A 27616-nucleotide genomic window follows, 5' to 3' on the forward strand; every position below is an offset into this window, starting at 1 on the left:
AGAACAGGCAAATTTTCATAGCAAAACTCGAACCGCTGTGGTATCTATGGCAACACAGCCTGAACAAAGTCCAGCACCCTACACCACTCGGCTAGCTTGGATATATATGCAAATTTGTCAGTTCTGACATCGTTTGGAAATTTTAAGACCTTTTTATACTTACATTATCTTCCCTGTATCAATTTATCCGATGTGACATCTATGGCAACGCCGCCTGCACAAAGTCCAGCGCCCTAAACCAGCTAGGCTATATTAGGCAAGTAATATAGTCTAGCGGTCGAGTGGTCTAGGGTGCTGGACTTTGAGCAGGCGGTAAAGCCTTAGATGTCATAGCGGTACGGGTTCGAGTGCCGCGGATGGAACGACCAAAACTTTGGTTCGCAAATTTGACAGTTCTAACATTGTTGGGAATTTTTCGGACCATTCTATACTTTTACATTTTTCCCTGTATCATTTTGATCCAATGGAGCAGTGTAGTGAATGGTGTCGTCACATTCTCAGACGTTAATAAAATATAGCTTTCGTTTTACTTCCTCGTCAATAAATCTTTGGTGCAAACATTATCACATAATATAACTGAATACGACAACCTCTTATTGTATCGGTAAGAGAGTAGGAATCTACAACATTATACAAATACCGACACACCAAGTACTGTGAATTCATTTATTTTCGTTGACATCAATTTTCGTGGATTTACAAAAAAAGACATTTTCGTGGGTTGTTAAATTCAAGAAAAACAAAATTTCAAAACAAAAATTTTAGGTTGTAAATTTTACATGCATGGTTTAGCTGAAAATCGTTAGTTGATTGACGATAACGACTCAAATCAAGATTAATTATCTGTTTGATCTTTTAACTTGAAAAGCAAATAATTAAATGATTATCTTTAAATAGTGATAATAATTATAGTTAGCGGCATTATAAAAAGAAGATATTTGTAAAAGTGATGTTTGTCGCCAAAGTTGTGACCAACGCTTAAAATTTCTCAAATTAAGGATGCATAATAAATACTTTTGGAAATCTAAACAATTCAGTTCACTATGTCACTCACACAGTGGTTGAAGTCCGGTTCCAGCAAGGTTACGAAACCTTCCACGCCAGGTCTTCCTGACCCTTCAGCATGTAAAACCCAGAAAGAACAACTCGTTGTTCAAGCAGCAAATGACGGTGTAGATATTTTGGTAGCCGCTTACCCATCTACTATTTCATGCAAAGGAAAGAGAGGTGAATACAACATCTACGACGACAATACTCGTGCCATGATAGCCCGTTATGCTGTAGACAATGGTTTTGCCAGAGCTTCCAGAAAGTTCACCGCCGACCTTGGTCACAAAGTCAGCGAAACTTCAGTCTGCAGCATGCGGGACAGTTATATCAAATTAAAGAAGAAAGGTGCTTATCAATAAAATATTTGCCTTGATTGCCTAGTCCCAGTCCAGTTCAGAAAAAAGATAATTTCAAAATTATAAAATTAATAATCATTACTCGTTTACCTTCTTGCGTCTTTGCCTTTTATTCCACTAACATTAACGTCCAAATTTAAATTCTTACTTTTCTTTACAATTTTGAATCATTTTGTAATCGAGAGAATTTTCAGTTAGCGAAAGGCCCTAGCTTTCAAGACGGAGGAGATTACATTTCGATGAATGGAATCAACTGATGACCATACCAAGATGGGAGGACGAACCTTAATTCGATTATTTTGTTAGCCTACAGCGGGTTTGGACTACGACCAGTAAATACATGAGAACTTCTAGAACCCGGTCTTTATATAGCCATTACTTTCTGGAAATTCATAAACAAGTGTTCGACCCTGCAATGCCACTTCAGTGTAGCACGGAACATGCTTTATCTACATACATCAGAGTTATATCAAATTATAGCTAAAGAATGCTAAGACAAACTTGTTTCGTGTCAAACTACATATGACGAATGTAGAACTGAGGCGAACATGTTCCTCAATAGAATTCACTATGGTAAATATGAATTCCATCAAACACTGACAGTTTTGATCACAACTATATTATATGCCTTTCTCTGTTGTTTTTAATAAAGGTTAACAATGCAATATCCGAACTGTGAAACTCTTTGAAAAGTTTTTCATTGAAAAGTAAAAAGGTCCGTATATCAAATGGAAATATCAAAGTGAAAACGGAAGAATGAAAACAGCAGAAATGGTCCTTTCTTGGTAATGGCACTTGTTAATGTTCAATACAAGTTTTGGTGGTTCGATATTGGTGGCATAGAAACGTTTTATGGTCGTTACAGTGTATTCAATTTCTTTGACGTCAGCACATGTATTGTGAGATCAACGTTAGAAACGTCAAAATGTTACTTTCGATCATTTTGGATTTGCCACACGATCACACAACAACCAAGAGCGAATGTTTATATCGCTTGCTCGTATCATAACATTGGTATTATGATATATCTAGCCTTCAAAAAAAATATATGAAACGACCAAATTATGAAGCATCTTTTTTATCTAAGAATTTAGAATATTTTATCTCTACTTCTCTAAAGCCTTTCCCGATTTGAAACACTTAACGGAGTCGAGTTGCTCATTTGCATTTGTTACATTGTATGTATTATTTTAGTTGCTACATGTTCTTTGTTGTGTGTGTCTATGTTTTCCATGTCTGGTCTTTGTCCCTGGCTTGATTTCTTTTGATTCCCGCTAGAACCTTGGTTATCGAGGTTACTCTTTAACACTCAACTAATATTATGAAACACATATACTGCAGTGTAACTGACCATCAAATAATGATATGTGCTTGGTTTGAATTATGTTACATTCACAAAACAGTGGAATGCCAGATATCTTATTGCATATAACTTTTAGTTATGAAAATCCATGTACATGTACTTTAAATCGTCAATTCTTGAGATCCCGTCTACCCATGTTAACCATTTGAAATTCAAATAGCTGTACCTTTGACAGTGGTAACATCATAAATATTGACAGGCAAAATAATCATTGATCCAACATGTAATTTACAATTCATTGGATCTAGTACCATGCATTTTTATTTCTTTCCATTTTGTATCATTTTATCCTTTCGAGTTCACCATCAAATAATGATATGTGCTTGGTTTAAATTATGTTACATGCACAAAACAGTGGGATACCAAATATCTTATTGCATATAACTTTTATCCAAATACTGAAGCGATATACAAAATGCAAAAACGATGTAGTATTAATCCAGCGTTACATTGTATTCAAGGAAAATTAGATACACAGTGCGTCATATATTAATGAAGTATGTCTTAGGAAAAACAATTTACAATAAAGTACAAAGCAATCAGATTGGTTAAGATCTGGTTACCATAGCAACCAAAATTATTAATTTTTGACAATTTGAAATGTACGAAAATAGGCTTTGTTCAGAACCGTTTTGGTAACAGGAGCAAGAAGATATTAATTAAATGTATGCACACTAGGTGTTCCCCACTGAAACATATCAAAAATAAAAATATGTAGCATATCTTTGTTTTTTGCTCATCTCGACCCCTGTAAGGACTAATATTTGGTATGTTGGTTTATCCACTCAGGATAGATTGTTTCATACCAGAGTGGGCGACTTTTGACCTTGACCTTTAACCTCAAGGTCAAATAACATACAAATTTTGGCAAAATATGATACATAATTTTGTTTGTGTCATTATTTTTTGGTCTTTTTACTTATATATCTGATCTTTGGCATTTATCTATATCACTCCAAGGCAGGGAGTAATGTTTTAGGTAGGTGACCTATGACCTTGACCTTTGACCCCGAGGACAAATAACATAAAATTTTGGCAAAATACCATAAAAAACTTTGTCTTGGCCATATTCCTTTTTTATGTTTTTTTACCAAGATATCTGATTTTTGGTATGTAAATAAATCACATTAAGGTAGATTGTTATGTTCAAGATAGGATAACTTTTGACCTTGACCTTTGACTCCAAAATTTTGGCCAAAATTTTGTCTGGGCTAAAATTGTTTTGTCTTTTCATTTATACATCTGATATTTGGTATGGATTATAAAACCTGAAGGCCAGGCATCACATACTAGGGTGGTTGACATTTGAACTTCACTTTTTACCTCATGTTCAAATAAAATACCAAAGTTTGACGCCATTCATACAAAATTTGCACATACCATAACGCTTTTTGTCTTTTGACCTAGACTTCTAATATTTAGTATGTTTGTATATCATCTCAAGGTGGAGTGTGGCGTTGCACATACCATAACGCTTTTTGTCTTTTGACCTAGACTTCTAATATTTAGTATGTTTGTATATCATCTCAAGGTGGAGTGTGGCGTATCAGAATAGATGAAATTTTACCTGAATTTATCCTGTCAACCTCATGGTCAAATAAGATACACAAAGTGTGCCATAACTTTTTTGCCTTTTTACTAAGATATCTGACATTTGGTATGTGGGTATTTCACGCCGAGGTTGAGTGTTATGTAAAAAAGGTGTGTGATTTTTGAAGATGATCTTTGACCTTATGGTCAGATGACAAACACAAGTTTGGCTTAAGTTATTTACTGATTTAATGCAATATTTCACCTCACAGTATGTCGTAAATGTAAAGAATCACTTGCCCATTATCACCTGATCGTGCATAACTCCAATAGCATTACTAATCTTTTACATCTTTAATGGAATATGTGTTCTCTTAATTTCAAAGGAGAAGAACTATGAGCTTAAAAACATATACCCCACGCACTGCAGTTGCGCATGTTTTTGACCCGTCCGTCTGACCGTTAGTGAATCAGTCCATCTTAAGTTTTCCGGACTTTTTTTTTCAAACACTTGCAGATATTGAAATATTTTATGGTTAAAAAGTTCATGATGATAAGTAAAAGGTCAAGTTTACTTTTCGATAATTTTTACCGAAATTACGGCCTTTGCAGTGATCAAAATTCACAGAAATAACCGTTTTCATGACTTTTTTTTCTGAACATTTGCAGATATTGACATGATTTTTATTATAAATTAACCGTGATAAGTTGCGATACAAGTTTGTGTTTGATGTCGCTTCGATGATTACGGGCCTTGAACTTGGCAAAATTTACAAAAATAATCGTTTTAAGGACTTTTCCTAAACGCTTTCAGATAATGACATGATCAATTCACAATGATAAGTTACAGATCAAGTTTACATTTTGTTCCATTACGATGATATATAATTAAGAGTAATTAAAACTTAAATTAATCAAAGTCTGGCGTTTTAAACTAACATTCTGAATAACAGAATTTAGTTAGAAGAGGATGGTTTTCTCATCGTATATTCAAGCTCATCTGGAACGAAGGTCAGTGTGAGCTATTGCCATCACTTTGTGTTTATTGTCGTTGTCTGTTGTCATTGTTGACTTTTTCAAATATCTTTTTTAAATCTTATTTTGTTGCAATTTTTTCTAATGCCTATAAGCATCATTTTCAAAAATCTTTTTTTTAATTTCATTTTTTTGCAATCTTTTCTATACCTGATTTAACACTCTAATTCCTTTTTTGTCTAGGTACTTCTAATTGTATTTCGCTTATAAATCTGCCTACATGTTTATGTCTGTGTTCCAACATAGTTGAATATAGGGAAAAATATATAAAGGAATATGCCAAAGAAGACAAAAACTTAATTTTTTGTAAAAAAAACATCACGATTTAGTACTTTTGGTATAATACCTCATTAAATATTAAAGGTTGGATTATATAACTGAAGTCAAATACGGATACATCAAGGATATTGAATCAGCATGCAAACGAAGTCTGCAACCTACATTTTACATTTTATTGACTGTATTAAAGTTTACTTCTGATCTCATGTATGGGCAATAATAAGTAGAAAGATCATGTAAACGTTTTGACTATAAATTGAAGTAGTTAGCATTTTACAATTATGAAATTTATTCTTAAATGCCACGACAAGACGAAATGTTTAATTTTATGTTACCCATGTTTAGTTCTCACATAGTTTCTAGACAGCTACAAGTAACAGATGTAGGGAAACAGGCCAGTAAACAAACATTTGTTACTTTAGCTCTTCTTGCCAAAAGCCAAGTAAGCTTCTGCTATCACTTGGCGTCCCTCGTCATCGACAATTTTCGAAATTCTCCTCCTCTAGATAATTGTGCACAAAATGACCGTTGGGATTTATGATCCGTGAAAAAAAATATAGCCGTCGTTACTAGAAATAGAACATAGGTGTCTTAAGGCATTTAAAAAAATAACCCCAAAAAAAACCCGTTGCTTTAAGCGAAATTCTGGCAGGGGATAATATTGTCCAGGATTAATATAAAACAGATGCCGAAATTCTGCAAACGATATTTACAACTGATGTAGGAGTTATGACCCCTATAAAAGTGTTTTTGGCATTCCTCGTATGTACAACGTTGAAAATATTCTCCTCAAAAATAATTGTTCTGTATGGTATTCCATACAAAATAAATGTTGGGATTCTTGATCCATAACAAAAACATAACCCCTGTTACTAAAAATAAGACATAGGGGTCAGAAGGCATGTTTTGCAAACAACTCAAAGGATATTGCCATTCGTTGAGGGATATATAGTTCAGCATCATAAGATTGACCAATAACGAAATTTTCGAAACGATTTGTCTACTAATTTAGGAGTTATGGCTCCTGAAACAATTCTTAATTTTTCCAAATGTACATGCGCAATTTTGATCTTCTTCTCTTAAACCATTTAACCATGGAAATAAAGCATATTAATTCTTTAGTGTATTGTGCTCGAAAAGACTTGTTTTTAATCCATTAAAAATGTATATGGCTGCCTATACTAAAAAGGAAAATAGGGTTAGAAGAGTTTTTTTTAAAATAATTCAAAAAACTGTTGCCTTCAGCACAGCAAAATTATGGTTCAGGTAATGAAATGCTATTAAAAGCATTTCCTGCATTTGACTATTCAGTTAATTTTAACTTAGCCTGTCTCATTGCCATTTTTTTCTAATAAGCAAATGGTAAACCAGGTGAACGATTCAGGCTCTCTTAAACCTCTAGTTATCCATTTATAATGTTTCTATAACATATTATAAATGTTGATTTTCCAATTGTTCTTATCTAAATTTCTGGCACAAAATTCCATGTTGAGTAAGTCACAGTATTGTGAAATTATGTATGAACAGCAAAATTATAAAACATTTTGACATATTCTGTAAACAAGAACCTATATGTTCATGTTTACAAGAGTAATCATTGAAACCAAGATTCTAACGGAAATCAAATCAATGTAATCCTGGGACATTTTGATAAGAAGATGTGCATTTCAATAAAACAGTAGTTAAAAAATGGACATGGGATATAATGTCAAGAGTTGATCAACAAAAACAAGAAATATTATTCTTGGGTCTGATGGAATTCTCTAAAATACATAAATTAATAAAAAAAATTTAGTATCAATCATATGACATCTCTCCTCATTAACACTCATCAAGTCAAAAGTCGATATGTTATTTGACCATGAGGTCAAAGGTCAAGTTCAAATGTCAACCAATCTAGTACGAGGCGCCTCACCTTGAGAAAACATAACCCCATGCCAAATATCAGATGTTTAAGTAAAAAAGACAAAAGAAAATTATGGCCTAGACAAAATTTTGTGTATTTAGCCAAAACTTTGTATATCATTTGAGCTTGGAATCTAAGGGTAAGGTCAAAAGTCATCCAATCTAGAACATTACACTCTAACTTGATTTGATTTGCTTAAATGTCAAACAGGTCAGATATCTAAGTAAAAAGACCAAAAAGTAATGGTACATATAAAATATTGTATCGTATTTTCCCAACATTTGTATGTTATTTGACCTTGAGATTAAAGGTTCAAGGTCCAAGGTCACGAACTCTGGTACGTGAAACTCTGCCCCGAGAGGATATACCAAATATTAGAAGTCTAGGTCAAAAGACAAAAAAGGTATGGTCTGGACAAAGTGACTGAAAAGCGTGAAGAAGACAAAAAGTTTTTTATGGGGTGATTTCAGGTCCAAATGTGCAAAAAATAAAGATGTACTACAGATTTTTTTATATGTTTCAGTAAAGAGCATCTACACATCCATGAATACATTGGATAATATCTTCTTGCTTTTGTTAGCAAAACGGGTCTGAACATAGCCTATTTTCGTATATTTAAAATTGTCAAAAATTAAGAATTGTGGTTGCTATGGTAACCAGATCTTAACCAATCAGATTTCTTTGTACTTTATTGTAAATTATTTTCCATAAGACACTTTTAATTAATATAATTATTTAGTTTGGTAGATTTCCACCATTAGATATAAAAAAATACATTCAAATTGTGACATTTTTGTGATTATTAGACCCTAAATTGGTGGTTGCTAAGGAGTGGTTGTTGTTATGGTAACGGTGAAAACATTTTTCTTTTTTTTATATTATTCATTGTTTTTCTTATATATCCAACTGATTTAAAGTCAATTTGGATAAAATAGCTGACATCAATAAATCACTTTCAGTGAAAATTGCATGATTCTTAAGTGGACTGCTACTTAAAATTTCAAAAGCAACAGATAAGAACACCCAGATTTCTTAAACAAAAGTATCATTTAAAAAATGTCATATAGGAGTTAGTGAAAAAAAAACATAAAATGTCTAAACAAAACAGGGTTTTCAACTTAAAATTTTCGCAAAAACAAGTTAACCCCAATTAAATCCAATTATTTTTTATGCTATTATTCGTTAATTTTTTTTGCAGTATATACCATAATTCTAAGTTATGTTATTTAAAAAGTTCCCAGACACAGATCTAGTAGTCATTTTTGTTTTTTTTTTTTCGTAAATTAGAATGTACATAATAGCTCTGATTTTAAAAAAGACATGTTATCAATGAGAAGAAGCGAACTGTCGTCTATCTAGGGCAAGATATACAAGATTTAATGAGAATGAATATGATGAGTATTTAAAAAAAGACAACAACCCCACTGGAATGAAAATTTTCAGCTCAAGGCCCACGTTTGTCTTAAATTAACGACGAGGAAACCCTCACACCACAGGGCAGGCTCCAGTTATCCTAAATTCACAAAGTAATCAGAGGAACCAAGGTTTTTAGATTCAATGTTCACCCTTCGAGCGAATCAATGTTAATACCAAAACATCCTAACAGGAGTGTTGTCACGTATAAAATGATTCCGTTTGTGCATGCCAAAACCTATTTAAATATTACCTCACCAGCATTTTTGCATATAAAAAGAACAGTAAACGGAACAATTAAGAACAGAACAAGTATTCCAAATTAATCATTCAATTGAACTTTCTTATTGTTTATATTTTGTTTATTAGTTGATTGCATTGTCGATCAAAACAAACCAGATTCCTTACAAAACGACTCCATCTTCAGTCGCCGAATAAAGGGGACAATTAAAACAAGTTATGATAGCATAATAAAAAGAGATGGGTCTGATCAAAACTTTTATAAAGAAGGGGTGCAATTTATCATTTGATATTTACTGTCTATGAGGTGTTATAAACTAGCATTTTAGCGGCGTTAATATACATGTACAGTACAGTTTGGGATATTGGTTTGTGCATTAAACTGATTAGAAAAGATCGTCATTTCTGTTGTCATTTTTGAGAAGGTAAAGCATTTTTTTTTAATTTAAAATATCTTAATTTTAAATTCGGACAGTCAATTACGTCGGTCTGCTTAACGAAAAAATGAAAAAAGTTATATACTAGATGATCTTTTAGAAAATCCAGAGTTTTTCTCCTTCGTTCAAATCCGGAGGACATCAATTCTACAAAAACAGATGGACGGGCGCTTGTGGAAGAAAAAAAGGAAAAAGCATAAAACGTAATATCCTACCATTAAATCTGGTCCACATACCCGGTTGCTCATTTATTCCTTAAATTTATATATGTTATTATTAAGCTAATTTTTTTTGTTTATACTGTTTTGTCTTGATTATGGGTATCCTGTTCTTTGTTCCAATTGTCTCTCTGCCTTTCCCAAAAACGAACATAATTATGCGCTCAATTATTGTATTAAAGAAACAAAAATATGTGAAACTATTATTTTTCTCCTTAAAAAGCACTTAAAAGTATTGACCAAGTTATAAAATAAGTTACTTTGGATAATATTCATGCTTTTCTGTTGTGCCAACATTTCGGAGACAGGGCAGGTTTACCGGAAAATGATGTTGGATTTTACAATTTTAGTTTAATTATTAGTTTAAATATGTAAAAACTTGCAACCACCTCAAGCTCATTTTGCATAGCTAATGTTGCAGATCGAATAGAATACGCCTTTCTTATCTTATTTGTGTCTTAATATCTTTTATCCGTTGAAAAACACTAAAATACTGCCAATGTTATGGGCATTCTTGTTCAGTGATTAAACTTTTGTCGGAAAAAGTGCTTTTTTTAAACATTTTGGGATTTCTATACAGGTGATCTTTACATGTTACCTGTTTTCCAGTACCTACAATGCACGACAGTAAAGGGACCAATCAAAGTGTATTTGGATCGGTTGATCTTTGACCCCTTCTTTAATTGATGCAGAATACCAGAACACTTTACCGTGTTTCACCTTGATAAGTAGGATATTCATTGATTTATCGTTCCATTGACAAATGATATTGCCGTATTCCCTCTAGGCTCATTACATCTAATATGTAAAGTGTTTTTCATACTTGTCCGCAGCATATATATATATACATGGACTAAAATACAAATTCAAAAACTGAAGATACTTTAAAAAAGGAAGTACACTGACAGTACGTAAAAAGGACTGCACGCAGAAAGCTAGCTACAGCACTAACAGGGGAACTCCCATTTTCTGAAAGGATAAGCACTTGATACATTTTTAATATACAGTGAAACCTGAAAAATCTGAAAATCTTGTAACCAACATAATGAATTGAACAAAGAATGAACATATCCCTGATGAAAACGCTAATTTCATAGTATCTTTGATGCCTAATAAGGCCCATGTACAAATCACACAACACAGTGACTGTTCAACAGTAAAATGTATAAATATATACTTCCCATGCTAGTGAATTTGTATTTTGCAACTATGAAAAGAACGTTTGCAAATGGAAAGTATAAGTCATGGAGTATCGATTTCTGATGAAATGTATCTATGTAGATATATATATGTTGTTAATGCTTAGGTGTGAGGCGGAAGCTGTGTTGTACATTGTATCAGTTATCACTTATTTCAGAATCAATTTGGTAGATCAAAAGTGAGACAAAAATAAAAATTGAAATTTGGATATTTTAAAGATAATACAACCTCGGTATATCAGATACTAAAGTAAAGGGCTTTGGATCAAAAGCGATGCACACTTTCTTCCCTTAGGTAACCAGGTAATCTAATGAAACACCTGTCATCAAAATCCGACTAAAAAATGAAACGTAATATTTCAACAACTTTGGGCTCAGAGTACTGCTTGTAAAGGATAGTGTTTATAGTAAAATGTATAGTGGTTAGTACCTCTCGTTGTGACGTAATATAGTAAGCAGCTGCGGGAACGTCGCGTACGGGTACATGCATTTCTTCCAACATACTGGGGACCGCGAATGAATGAAATTACAATACAATGGAAGTTATCATGAAATGAATAAAACTTCGAACATATCAATATTAAACAGTCTGTGATCAAAACATTTTGAATAGCTATGATATGCTATCGCGGATTATACAATTTAAATATTGACCAATTAAATAAACACTTACAACGTGGAAGTCCATGTTTTAATTTTTTTCTGGCCCCAATTATACGGAATATAGTTTTCAGATTGGTCGAGATGTCACTCCATTCTTCGTCGTGATATCTACTCTTGTGACGATAAATGGGTGTTAATAACGAAGTCAATCGGCTTGAAGGTGTGGTGGATCCGGAAGTGTATATTGTCTACCTGTAACTTTACGGCAAGTTACACAAATGCAGAGATATGTTTTAAACATTTCTTCTGATTGCGGAAATCGAATAATGCAGACGTTGAGTTGTGACGGTTCTTTCTAAACCAGAAAGAAAGTATCTGATACGTGTATGAGATCAGTCAACTTGTCATTCGGTGATAGCAATACGGATACGGTTAACGGTCCAGTGTGCTTCTCCATTTTACAATTGTGTATAAATCTTAAGATACTAGATTCTGATATGATGAGAAACGAGCAATGTTTATTATTCGATATATGACTGTTGATTCACGCGCCACGTTTTCAATCTCATTTTCCGTGTCCCCTGTATTGACGGTAAGTACTTGTTGATTTGTCCACATTGACCCGTTCAACTATAAGACACTGTTTTTGAATCTTTCGGCTGACATTACTCTCGACAGGAAGTCGACCAGATTTGAATCTGTTAGACAGTAGCCCTATTTGAACTTGTTTCTCCGATTTTAACCAATTTAGCAGATTTGACTGTCGCTTCAAAGTGTAGCTTGTTTTACGTTTATGTTTTCTAAATGTTTCAATAGCGTCGCTTCTATTGCGGATGCCGTGATTTCAAGCTTGGGAATTGTTAATTTCTTCAGTGACGCTACCTTGTTCTTTGCCATTTAAAACTTTCTATCTTTTGTATCCTTGTCTACGATGTATGCGCATGATAAATAGACTTTCAAGCTAGCACCAGTGAATATGTAAGCATGTAATTCTTATCCATCAAATGTTCCATTGAAGTAACATTGCGGAATTTCAAGTCTGATACATTCACCCGTGTCGTGTTGTATGTCTCTCACCAACGATACGACTTATCCAGGTAACGTCTAGTCCTTATCAACTTTCTACTCCCAAAGGTGTTGCATCAGAATTTAACTTAAATTGGTTACGGAGCTAACAATTCCAAGCGGATCGTAATCCATTGATGACACTCGGAATATCTCATGTTTTGTACTTAAGGTATCCTCGACTTAATATAAGTAGGTTCTCTTTGTGCAAAGGTAAGTGTGTCTCCATGTTTCAAAGAACAAAGTATCCTTGTCCTCGTGCAATATCGTCTCGTTTTCCGCTAGATTTTTAAATTTCGTTTTTCCTTTAAGGCCCATTAACGCAAATGAAAGTATGCCTTCTTGAATAATGATTGTGATTTAGTAAAGACATCTATCAAACCTCTCTATTTGGCGAAGCTGGAACTATGTTGTTCACATATTAGTTTCTTTTGGGCATTGACCTCTACTAATTTGGGTACGCGGTCAAGTGTTTACGTAATACGGCATTTAGAATGAATGGCGCTCTAAATAATACGGCTCTTACTCTGTATGCGTTAAGTGAACAATTGGGATCACCCAGCTTATGAAGCCAGATGAATCTTGTTACATCTCGATCCTCTATGCTCGAATTAACAAAGAGACCTCAAATGTCATGGATGACTGTGTGTGCTTATCTCAAGTCAGATAGATACATTTAGTGTTTAGTTCTATGCACGTATGTGTTCAATGGTACGGTAATCTCCAATACAGTCAGAACATTATCTGTAGTTACCCGTCATCTGTGAGTAAGTTAACCTGCCTGTTGCATATATGTCGTACTATTCTCTCCTGCTGGTCTTCAAATTCTAACACGTTGACGGTTTCATTTCTGCTGGCGGTTAAATTAAGGTCTTTGGATAGATTCTCCGTGATAAAAAAAAAACCTCTGTGCACCTTTTTCAAATAATTTGTTTGCGTTAATGGGTTGAAATCCTAAACTTTCTTGCACTACGACAGTTTTCAACGATACATTAGTAGGTGCCTGTGAAGGTAGAACTGTACTCATAACAAAAGATGCATGACTTGGCATTCGGGTTGTAAGCAAGTATTTTGCGAAGTTTGGTGTCGGTGAGAAATGCCGCGGTGGGCATACTATACTCTGTTACATCAGTGACATCTGGAATTGTCTCGTCCGCAATTATGTTCATGAAATAAACCTTGTAGTAACTCACTCAAGTGACAGTCTGTTGAGCCATGTTCTCGTGAAATGATCCTACTAACGTCTACCAGTAATTTTTCGAGTATCGCGAGGCCCAGCTTTGATCAGTAACTTTCATCTGTTTGACTAAAGGTTTCTAACCTTTGTACACATGTATCAATCTTGTCATAATAATAGTAATAAAGTGTTTTTTTTTTTGCCAGCTGAATGTCTAGAAGCGCAGTCAATAATTTGCTTGGTTTTGTTGCTCTGTTCGTTGTTTAGTGTAACAACAAAATTGCTTTTTCGTAGTTGACTTTTTTGACTGCGCAACCATATACGATTTTGAAGGCTCCATCATGTAGCAAGGACTTGGGGTAGTTTAGACGTTACTAAGTGAACTATTATATTGTACGGTTACTTCGTAAGGCCCCCCTCCCCCGGCCAAAAAATAAAATAAAATAAAATAAATAAATAAATAAACGAATTGACTTTTGACATTCTTTAATTTTACATAGTTTGGTCATTGACTTGGATAAATACTCCTCTGCCTCTACTACTCTACTATCTCTGTCTCCATTACCTCTTGTTTCAGTACTTGAATAATCTCTTCACCCAATGTCCTCATAAAATCCTGTATCCGCTTCAAAGTATCAATATTGTTTGAAATTTCTGCCGTGCTTTTCTGGATAAAACACTTCTATGTCCCGCACGTTGCGATTTCAGCTTCGTCACGGCACCAATCTAGAAGACAACATGAAACGGACAATAACAGTCTAAGTTTATAATTGATAGCATAAAACTTTATTGTTTGTATGTTTGTTTTTTTTTAATTCTTTTTGCTCCATAATGTATATTTTTTGCATATATTTATTTGTTTCCACTGTTGGGAGTATTATATATATATATATATATATATATATATATATATATATATAAACGTCTCAGAATGTGACGACTCTATTTGCTACACTGCTCCATCGGATCAAATTGATACAGGGAAGATATATAAACGTATAGAAAGGTCTGAAAAATTCCAAACGATGTTAAACTGTCAAATTTGCGATGCAAAGTTTTGGTCGTTCCCTCCGCGGGACTCGAACTCGTACTGCTGTGACATCTATGGCAACACCGCCTGCACAAAGTCCAGCGCCCTTGACCACTCGACCAGCTAGGCTATATAAAAAATATAGTTTTCGCTGGCCGGGTCATTAATCTAGGGCTCCAACTTAGTACACGATGTATGGTAGTACGGGACATTTACAGCCCTAGATTAATCCTAGGAATGACCCGACCAGCGAAAGCTATATTTTTATATAGCCTAGGGCGCTGGACCTTTCTATACGTTTACATATCTTCCCTGTATCAATTTGATCCGATGGAGCAGTGTAGCAAATAGAGTCGTCACATTCTGAGACGTTGTATATATATATCTCTATTTCTTCTTTTGCAAGTCGTTTCTCCTTGCGAAAAAGATAAAGAAATTTACTTCAAAATTTACTATTTCGAAAATTGACACTTTTAAATGAGAAATCACAAAATTAAATTTATTTGCTGTTTTATGGACCTATAATATGGAAAGTTCAGACCATTTTATAATAATTTTTATAATTTTATAATAATGTTTCATTAGATCATTGAATAATCCAATAATCAATGATATAACGTCATTTAATCTATTTTCGCATAGCTTTAAATTCGCGATCAATCCCCGAATCGCATAAGAATGTTCTTCGAAGAAAATATTCACGGTTTAATTTTCACGTAGCATGTCTTACCGCGATATTTCAGGGTTTACAGTAGCGGAAACTAAGATTATATGACCTGGCTAGTTATAGTTATGCTCTGACTTATTCCAAAAAAGTTATCATGGTATTGAATATACATTGAAGCAAATTGATTTCAACTTCGTGAATGAAAAGAACTATACGTGTAGCGATACCAACAATTTCACTGAAATTTAAGGATTATTTTTATCGGTAAAATGATATAAGTGTATATATATATTAGTACAAAAAGTGTTCATTCTTTTACTTTTCTCTAAGGATTGTGTATACTTTCTTTTTTAATACATTTCACTTAAATCTGAATATACATAACTTCATTTATAGTTGGAAGGGAATGTGCGAAAATAACTACTGGTGTAACTAAAATCTTAATATTTACATTAACTCTATACATAGCTGCAAGAAAAATTGCGGAACCTGTTGTAGGTGATAACAAAATTGAAACAAATAGAAACAGGTAAGAAAAACGTTGCTTGGATTTTCCTCTTACTCAAACGACTTTAATGTATATCGTTTAATGATTTCGCTTTAAATGAATCAGCACAGACATTGAAAAGTAAAACAACTGACGTTATTAACAGAAAGATCATAAATAATTATTTTACGTTTGTACGAGGTATCTGGATCATAGAAAAAACGTAATTCTAAGCTGCTTAATAGAAAACATATTCATTCAACCTTTTACGCAAAATGTATAGGTTCATCGGAATCTACGACACACCATTATCTTATAGCCACTTAGTTGTCTCATATACAACAATGCCTTAGATTATGATCTTCTCATATTTTCGTGTATAAGGTACACAAGCAAATGTGCCACTTATGAGATCTTTCGCTTTACCGTATTTGATTATGGCAAGATATGATAATCATATGTTTTTCACACACATAAACAGCCAAATGTGCCACATATGATAATCATATGGTGCTCGATTCATATCATAATCATATGGTAATCATGTGACAGTCATATTGTTATTAACATATAAAAGCCGTATGATTATCATATGTTAATGTTGGCTTGAAATCATATGACAATCATATGTTTGTGAAAAACATGATTATCATATGATAATCATTCGAATATGTTAACCGAAACATATGATTATTACATGGTGCTCGATTTATATAATATTCGTATGATACAAACCGTATGATTCTCATGTGGGGCACATTTGCCTGTGTACGATCATCATATGTGTTTAAGACCATATTATCACATGTGAATCATGTGATAATCGTATGACTATCATGTGCTCAGTATTACATAATTTTCATATGATTTTCATATGAATATCATATGATTACATATGATTATCATCAGAATCGAGAACTATATAGGCACATTTAGAGGTTTACTCTAGTTTTGCAGAAACATTTTCGCTGAAGCCTTTCCTAACACGGTCCTTTACCGAGTAATACTTCATTCCCTTCAGTATTGCCCTTACAATCAGAAACTCCAACTGGTGAAATGGTTAGGTGCAAAAGCAGGGTGAAAAATCTCTGCTTATCTAAGAACTCCCGTTGATTTCCTGTTACGATGTCAAATTCAGGTAATAACCATAGAGATTGCGAAAACTTGCATAAATACGTCAATTTGGTGGGGATGGCCACACAAGCATTAAACTAACGGTGGTCCGTTTATCGTTTGGTTTATTTCTGTAACTGTTTTGCCAACTTCTTATGGTGGACAATGATACAAGGCAGATCATTTCATCCCTGCTTTGTAATTAGTGTCAAGTTCTTCGTGCAAAATGAGAGATGGGAACAATCAACAAATAAGGTATATGCAATGTTAAAACATCATTTATGTAGCAGAAACTATATTTAAAGGACCTGGTCAAGTGTCGTTCTTCTTGTGAACACTATCACACACGATCTACTATACAGTGTGCTATTAGATTTACATAAACTTCTATTGTAGATAACTTTAGCATTATGGATGTATTGAAAGGTAATTATATAACAATATAATTAATTAAAATTAAATCATCCAATCTGTTGATGATCAAATGACTAAACTACCATAATGAATTATATTGCTAAAGTAATTGATTCAGCCTTTATAAAAGCTCGTGCACTAACCAGCAAAGATTTAACGCTGCCTAACAATTTATATTGCTATTTCTATACAGAATGCTCTTATCACCCTCGTACAGATTACTCTTACACTTCGAGTAGTTGATTAATATACTACCACAATTTAGTTAGTTAAACGTTAAATTTTGAGGGTTTTGTTAAGTAATTTAATGGTTGCCATTCAATTGTAAAACAATATGATAGTTCATTATTCAGCAAGTTATTTATGTGTTTTCCTCACTGACAAGTCGTACTTCCTTACGAAGGAGATAAGGAAATGAACTTTTGACAATTCAAAATTTGACAATTTTGAATGAGGAATCACAAAATAAATATTATATGCTTTTTCATTGACCTTAAAAGTAGGTCAAATTCAGACCGTTTTGAAGTATGAAGTATCCTATATGTAAAGTTTGTTTTGATAGATATAATGTTTTATAAGATCATTAAATAATCCATTTTCTAAATGATAAAACGTCATTTAGATACTGTAAACCGGTGAATTTTCCCGTCGTAAGGTTTCATGATTTCTGCGATCAATCTATTTTCGCACAGCTTTAAATTCGCGATCATTCCCCAAATCGCATAAGAATGTTCTTCGAAGAAAATATTCACGACGGTTTCGTTTTCACGTAGCATATCTTACCGCGATATTTCAGGGTTTACAGTAGCGGAAACTAAGATTATATGACCTGGCTAGTTATAGTTATGCTCTGACTTATTCCAAAAAAGTTATCATGGTATTGAATATACATTGAAGCAAACTGATTTCAACTTCGTGAATGAAAAGAACTATACGTGTAGCGATACCAACAATTTCACTGAAATTTAAGGATTATTTTTATCGATAAAATGATATAAGTGTATATATATTAGTACAAAAAGTGTTCATTCTTTTACTTTTCTTTCAGGATTGTGTATACTTTCTTTTTTAATACATTTCACTTAAATCTGAATATACATAACTTCATTTATAGTTGGAAGGGAATGTGCGAAAATAATTCCTGGTGTAACTAAAATCTTAATATTTACTTAACTCCATTTATAGTTGCAAAAAACGTTGCGAAAGGAATTGCTGTTTTAGATGATGAACAATTGAAAGAAACAGAGAAAAGTAAGAAAAACATTTCTTTGATTAACCTCATGTTCAAACGACTTAAGTGCATATCGTTTTATAATTTCGATTGTAATGAATTATTAGAGCCATTGAAAGGTTTACAACTGATGCATGCTGTTAAAAAAAGATCATATATAAATATTATCAATTTGTACGGAGTTTGTAAATCAAAGTAAGAACTTTATTCCAACCTGCTTAACATAAAACATATCCATTCACCCTTTTTTGCCAACATTACAGGTTCTTCGGAATGTGTGTCACACCATAATCTTATAGCCACCATGTTTCATATACAACAATGTCATATCATGACCCTCTCATTTTTTCCAGTATAAGATACACAGGCAAATGTGTCACATTTGAGATCATATGGTTTACCGTAACTGATTATCACATGGTTGTCATATGATTATCATATGTTTGCACAAATACATGATTATCATATGTTTTCAAGTCAATATAATCATATGTGACTCAAATGATAATCGTATGATTACCATGTGTTAAATATCATATTATTATCATATGATTATCACATGATTATCATATGATTACCATGAGATTGTCATATGATTACCATATGATTATCATATGATTACCAAGTGATTATCGGATGATTATCATATGTGGCATATTTGGTTGTGAAGTCTTGTTTTGCCCCAAATATTTCCGCTTCAGCCTTTCTCAACAGAATCCCAACAGGTCAACCAAGTTTTACTTTATTCACTTCAGTATTGCCGTTAAAAGTCCAACTGGTGAAATGGGTAGGTGCACAAATAGGGTAAAAAGTCTCTGCATATCTAGGAACTCCCGTTGATTTCCTGTTACGATGTCAAATTCGGGTAATAACATAAGAGATTGCGGAAACTAAATAGATACGTTATTTTGGTGTGAATGACCATATTAGCATTAAACTAACGGTAGTCCATTTATAGTTTGGTTTAGTTTATTAACTTTTTTGTCAATCTTTTATGGTGGACCAAGATATAAGGCAGATCCTTTGATATCTGTTTTATAATTAAAGTCATATTCTTAGTGCAAGATGAAAGGTGGGAACAATAACCAAATAAGGTATATGCAATGTTAAAACATCATTTATGTAGCAGGAACTACGGTTAAAAGACCTGGCCAAGTGCCGTCCTTCTTTTGAACACTATCACGAACGATCTACTATGCAGTCTGCTATTACTATTTACTAAAAAAAAGATTTACATAAGCTTCAATTGTAGATGCCGTCAAAATGATGGATGCATTGAAAAGTAATTATCTAAGCAAACAATTGATTAAACCTAAATCTTCCAATCTGCTCATGATCAAATGACCAAACTAGCATAATAAATTATATTGCTAAAGTAATTGATTCAGCCTTTATAAAAGCTCGCGCACTAGCCAACAAAGATTTAACGCTCCTCAACAATTTTTATTACTATATATGTTCCATACCGAATGCACTGTTCACCTTCGTACAGATTATTTCGAGTAGTTGATTAATATACTACCCCAATTTAGATGAATTTTAAGGCTTTCTATAAGTAATTCAATGGTTGCCCTTCAAAATTGTAAAACAATATGATAATTAATGAATCAACAAGTTAATTATTTCTTTTTTCTCTTTTGCAAGTCGTTTCTCCTTGCGAAAAAGATAAAGAAATTTACTTCAAAATTTACTATTTCGAAAATTGACAATTTTAAATGAGAAATCACAAAATTAAATTTATTTGCTGTTTTATGGACCTATAATATGGAAAGTTCAGACCATTTTATAATAATTTTTATAATTTTATAATAATGTTTTATAAGATCATTGAATAATCCAATAATCAATGATATAACGTCATTTAATCTATTTTCGCATAGCTTTAAATTCGCGATCAATCCCCAAATCGCATAAGAATGTTCTTCGAAGAAAATATTCACGACGGTTTCGTTTTCACGTAGCATGTCTTACCGCGATATTTCAGGGTTTACAGTAGCGGAAACTAAGATTATATGACCTGGCTAGTTATAGGTATGCTCTGACTTATTCAAAAAAAAGTTATCATGGTATTGAATATACACTGAAGCAAATTGATTTCAACTTCGTGAATGAAAAGAACTATACGTGTAGCGATACCAACAATTTCACTGCAATTTCAGGATTATTTTTATCGATAAAATTATATAAGTGTATATATACAAGTACAAAAAGTGTTCATTCTTTTACTTTTCTTTCAGGATTGTGTATACTTTCTTTTTTAATACATTTCACTTAAATCTGAATATACATAACTTCATTTATAGTTGGAAGGGAATGTGCGAAAATAATTCCTGGTGTAACTAAAATCTTAATATTTACATTAACTCCATTCATAGCTGTAAGAAAAAATGCGGAACCTGTTGTAGGTGATGAAAAATTGAAACAAATAGGAAAAGGTAAGAAAAACGTAGCTTGGATTTTCCTCTTGCTCAAACGACTGTAATGTATAACGTTTAATGATTTCGCTTGAAATGAATTATCAGAGACATTGAAAGGTAAAACAACTGACGTTGTTAACAAAAAGATCATAAATAATTATTTTACGTTTGTACGAGGTATCTGGATCATAGAAAAAAGCTGCTTAATAGAAAACATATTCATTCACCCTTTTACGCAAAAAGTAATGGTACTTCGGAATCTACGACACACCATAATCTTATAGCCACCTTGTTGTCTCATCTACAACAATGCCTTAGATTATGATCTTCTCATGTTTTCGTGTATAAGGTACACAAGCAAATGTGCCACTTATGAGATCTTTTGCTTTACCGTATTTGATTATGGCATGGTTATATGATAATCATATGTTTTTCACACACATAAACAGCCAAATGTGCCACATATGATAATCATATGGTGCTCGATTCATATCATAATCATATGGTAATCATGTGACAGTCATATTGTTATTAACATATAAAAGCCGTATGATTATCATATGTTAATTTTGGCTTGAAATCATATGACAATCATATGTTTGTGAAAAACATGATTATCATATGATAATCATTCGAATATGTTAACCGAAACATATGATTATTACATGGTGCTCGATTTATATAATATTCGTATGATACAAACCGTATGATTCTCATGTGTTTCACATTTGCCTGTGTACGATCATCATATGTTTTTAAGACCATATTATCACATGTGAATCATATGATAATCGTATGACTATCATGTGCTCAATATTATATAATTTTCATACAATTGCAATATGAATATCATATGATTACATATGATTATCATCAGAATCGAGAACTATATAGGCACATTTTGAGGTTTACTCTAGTTTTGCAGAAACATTTCCGCTGAAGCCTTTCCTAACACGGTCCTTTTACCGAGTAATACTTCATTCCCTTCAGTATTGCCCTTACAATCAGAAACTCCAACTGGTGAAATGGCTAGGTGCAAAAGCAGGGTGAAAAATCTCTGCTTATCTAGGAACTCCCGTTGATTTCCTGTTACGATGTCAAATTCAGGTAATAACCATAGAGATTGCGAAAACTTGCATAAATACGTCAATTTGGTGGGGATGGCCACACAAGCATTAAACTAACGGTGGTCCGTTTATCGTTTGGTTTATTTCAATAACTGTTTCGCCAACTTCTTATGGTGGACAATGATACAAGGCAGATCATTTCATCCCTGCTTTGTAATTAGTGTCAAGTTCTTCGTGCAAAATGAGAGATGGGAACAATCAACAAATAAGGTATATGCAATGTTAAAACATCATTTATGTAGCAGGAACTACATCTAAAGGACCTGGCCAAGTGTCGTTCTTCTTGTGAACACTATCACACACGATCTACTATACAGTGTGCTATTAGATTTACATAAACTTCTATTGTAGATTACTTGAGCATTATGGATGTATTGAAAGGTAATTATATAACAATATAATTAATTAAAATTAAATCATCCAATCTGTTGATGATCAAATGACTAAACTACCATAATGAATTATATTGCTAAAGTAATTGATTCAGCCTTTATAAAAGCTCGTGCACTAACCAGCAAAGATTTAACGCTGCCTAACAATTTATATTGCTATTTCTATACAGAATGCTCATATCACCCTCGTACAGATTACTCTTACACTTCGAGTAGTTGATTAATATACTACCACAATTTAGTTAGTTAAACGTTAAATTTTGAGGGTTTTGTTAAGTAATTTAATGGTTGCCTTTCAAAATTGTAAAACAATATGATAGTTCATTATTCAGCAAGTTATTTATGTGTTTTCCTCACTGACAAGTCGTTCTTCCTTACGAAGGAGATAAGGAAATGAACTTTTGACAATTCAAAAATTGACAATTTTGAATGAGGAATCACAAAATAAATATTATATGCTGTTTCATTGACCTTAAAAGTAGGTCAGGTTCAGACCGTTTTGAAGTATGAAGTGTCCTATATGTAAAGTTTGTTTTGATAGATATAATGTTTTATAAGATCATTAAATAATCCATTTTCTAAATGATAAAACGTCATTTAGATACTGTAAACCGGGGAATTTCCCATCGTAAGTTTTCATGATTTCTGCGATCAATCTATTTTCGCACAGCTTTAAATTCGCAATCATTCCCCGCATCGCATAAGAATGTTCTTCGAAGAAAATATTCACGACGGTTTCGTTTTCACGTAGCATGTCTTACCGCGATATTTCAGGGTTTACAGTAGCGGAAACTAAGATTATATGACCTGGCTAGTTATAGTTATGCTCTGACTTATTCCAAAAAAGTTATCATGGTATTGAATATACATTGAAGCAAATTGATTTCAACTTCGTGAATGAAAAGAACTATACGTGTAGCGATACCAACAATTTCACTGCAATTTCAGGATTATTTTTATCGATAAAATGATATAAGTGTATATATACTAGTACAAAAAGTGTTCATTCTTTTACTTTTCTTTCAAGATTGTGTATACTTTTTTTTAAATACATTTCACTTAAATCTGAATATACATAACTTCATTTATAGTTGGAAGGGAATGTGCGAAAATAATTCCTGGTGTAACTGAAATCTTAATATTTACATTAACTCCATTCATAGCTGTAAGAAAAATTGCGGAACTTGTTGTAGGTGATGAAAAATTGAAACAAATAGAAAAAGGTAAGAAAAACGTTGCTTGGATTTTCCTCTTACTCAAACGACTGTAATGTATATCGTTTAATGTTTGAAAATTGAATGATTCTTAGTGTATTGACACTGCTTATTACATATATTAATTTTTCAAACTTTTATTCAGTGACCTAAATTAATTTAAGTTATGGCATTCATCTTTTTATTCTCATTTCATAACCATTTGTACTATTTCCATATTTATCCATTAAAGCTCAACTAAAAATATATCAGAAAAAAATCCTTGATTTTAATTTCATATTAAAGTAATGTTTTTTGTTCTTTTGTATAATAATTTTAAGAGCCAGATGATAGAAAAATAAAACTTATTTATGATTGCTAAGTGTGTTTTATAGTTTTTAATATTTCATTTGCAATTGATCTGATGTGCAATCTTTTTGATAACTATTAAGAATACATGTAGTTAAAGTTGTTTTTTTTATTGTGCATGGTGCAGTTTATGCTTTAATATATTGCCCATGAATAATAGTTTGTACTATACTTTTGATTTTATCAATTGGCACATGTTTTGGCTTATGGTTCATCTTAAGTAACATTTTGTAAGAATTTTTCTGAAGTTGTATTATAGTCTGTTATCTTCTCTACTCTATTTATAGATCTGACTCAATCATATCATGTTCTATGTCTATTTATATTGTGTTTTGTGTAGAAGTAGTTAAACATGAACATTATATTTTGTATTCATTACATTTAGTATCGTGAGAAAAATATTGTCATTTTTTAAATGAAAATAAATATCATTTTGTGATTTGTGTTTATTATTTTGTCCCTTATTTACAATGTTGAGTGCACCTTTATGTTTGGTAACAGAATTAAATCAAAGACTAAAGTCTTCAAAGTCGCTAATCATCAAATATTCTATGCTTTGATTTTGTCTTGCTGTCACCATCTGAAAGGGCACGAACTCAAGGGAATATTGTGGTATGCTCTAAAATCAGGTGACTTTCGTCAAAATCTTGGTTACCTTTATTACTCTTTGGTAACAGTGGTGACCAAAATATTTCTCAATCAAAACAACTGGTAACCATGATGTGCAGGTAATTTTTTTTTCGTTCCAAAAGTTTCTCACATTTTTAGGGATCTTTAATATTACAAAAAGTTCAATGCTAACTGATCATTTCATCTTTTAATGTAAACTTCCCATTCTAATACATACTTAATATTACATGTCAAAATCTATCACATGCTGTATCAACCGGAGACTCCTATATCATCCAAAGGGCCACTGGTCTGTGGGGTGGTATAGGTCGAGGGTTGATACAGATTTTAACATTTCATGTCATATTTTAACCATACTTCAAGTTTCGTCAGTGAAGGGGTGCATATAAGGTATGCCAAATAGGTCTGAAGGTGTGATATAGGGTAGATGATATAGGTTTTAAACAAACATGTATGAAGCATAATCAAAAAGTTATATTTTAATCTGATTGATTGATTATTGGGGTTTTACGCCTGAGCAGCAATATTTCAGCTATATTCAGGCGATGAACATGAAATGATGAAATGAAAGAAGGGATGGGACACAAGGATAATAGGGTCGACAAATTTTGATTGCCACAAGAAAAAGGCAGGGAGGTATGGGTAGGGTCGGGCAATTTAGCCTCCTATAGCAGAGCGTAAAGGTTCCTACTTCTATCGAATACCACAGCAGGGTTCTTTAACGTGCGAGGAGCATGGCATCTTTCCCAACACGGTGCACCACTATGGTTTGCAAGCACACATAGAGCACATATGTATAGTATTTAAGAGGTACATTTTGATCTTGTATTAAGCTAGAAATAACGGTACTTTGGCACACATATGCAGCATAAGATGGTGGAGTCACATATCATCATGTAATTCATGTGCGAATGTAAAGTACTAAGAGTGCAAGAAGTTGCTAACAATATTAACGACTTAAAGAGAGAAATGTAGTACAGAATATGTTATGTTTGGAACAGTATCATTGACTTTTTTATCACAAAATCCTATACACCATAGTAAAGATGAACTAAATTTTTTTATACTATTAAGTAAAATACTAATATTTATGGTGCCTAATCACAAGTCCCGTACAGGCATATGGAATGAAAAACTACTAAAGGGTTTTTTAACGTCCTTGACTACCCTGTCGGGTCTCGCTTACGGATGGAATGAAAAACAACCGGATAAATTCTTGATATTCACCTCACATTTATGTAATCGCTTTGTCCGTTTGTCTGTTCGCTACTCTTTTCTATAACAAAATGTTTCAGCTTCTATTGGAAGAAATAAGATGAGAATGCGTACTGTTCCTCCCCCTTTCAGATTCTTTGCTAATCTACTTCATGTTTATAATACAAGTTTTTTTTCAAAAGAAATGGTTGAGTGGAGTATTCCTAGCGTGACGAAGTCATTTGAATTCCTCAATCCAATGAATGAAAACCATTAATTTTGCAAATGTGATAGTTCAGCAATAAAATCTGCTGAACTATAAATAACGGTAAACTGTATTAATAAATTACTGTATAAAGACATTCATCTGAAATGTTGGTCCAGGTTGAATACAGGAAATGAAATTATCCCTATGTACTTACCCAGGGAGCGTAATATAAAGTCCTTGACTTATCATATTCAAATTAAGTCAACTGAACTAAATTTCTACCAAAATCTCTCTACAGTTAGTTGTTGGCATAAAAAAACTGTTGCCAGACCAAACAGATTTTCAGCCATCTGAATAAGATTGACAATATTTTGTTTTTAATACACAACTCTTTCTTTACCTATTATGCATATTATGTTCACATTTTGTAAAAAAAAATCCTGCCACCAGTTTTCCCAAACTTTTGTAATTAGTTTATTTCTAATGATATGGGCTTCCTTTTGAATTTTTTTAAATTTTCGAGTTTTACACTTTTTTGGTTTGGGACTTTATTCATAAGAATATGTGAATTTTGCACTAAAGGGGTAGCACCCATTTTTCACAAAAATTTGGAAAATATTTTAATTATTTCTATTGATGCAAGGTTCTTTTTGATTGTTTAAATATTTCTGATTTTCCGTTTTTAAAATCATACTCATGAGACATCATTATAGAAAGGGTGTTCCCATATTTTCACAATAATTCAATAAATTTTAAAGTATTTCCAGCAGCTTTCATGAATTTTAAAAATAGTATATGTTGCGAATCGGTTCAAATTAAACGTAAATAAGAATAATGAATAAGTTAACAATAGCCACGTTTAAAAGGTTAAAAGGAACTAAATACAAATAAAGTATATAAACTAAAACCTAAAAATATTAAAGAATATGAGTCCAAATTTTCGACCTGATGTCCTTCGTCAGGGGCAAAAAGTATTGAGGAGAAAACTATCGATTCATACCGCAGAGGAAGGTGCCTTCAAAACTGATCTTGATCATCATATGCGTCAAGATTATTAAACGAAAAGCAATTGAAACCCGGGTTATTGTGATTAAGGTTACATACCACCAATTCAACCAATGAGCATTTGGAACGTACTCAAAAATAGTCCTACGCAGAAATTACCACTGTTCCTAATAGTGCTGTGAAAAAAGTTCTCATCTCATTTAAAAAATTTAAACAGTTTCTGAAAGGAAAAACATTCCTGTACATTTTATAGGTGCATTTAGCTTCT

The 27616-nt window shown here is 32.7% G+C and overlaps 1 protein-coding gene across 9 annotated transcripts in view; it reads left to right on the plus strand.

Annotated features, from left to right (window-relative positions):
* Positions 1-24750, plus strand: part of LOC148621358 (uncharacterized) — a 40480-nt gene extending 15730 nt beyond the window's left edge. Inside the window, exons 5-8 of one of the 9 annotated variants that reach the window (XR_015921170.1) lie at positions 15965-16097; positions 17005-17594; positions 18768-18833; positions 20066-20095. Coding sequence is in view for 4 of the 9 variants with exons in the window: in XM_088575607.1 (XP_088431733.1) it covers positions 1044-1395; positions 1605-1663 (411 nt within the window). In the remaining 5 variants the exon portion in view is untranslated. The other 8 variants (XM_088575608.1, XM_088575609.1, XR_015921167.1 and 5 more) reach the window with 8 other exon arrangements.
* Positions 24751-27616: the final 2866 nt, after the last annotated feature.

Source organism: Perna viridis, chromosome 3 (genome assembly GCF_037379345.1).
Source record: "Perna viridis isolate PV_CMFRI_1.1 ecotype Kerala chromosome 3, ASM3737934v1, whole genome shotgun sequence".
NCBI lineage: Eukaryota > Metazoa > Mollusca > Bivalvia > Mytilida > Mytilidae > Perna > Perna viridis.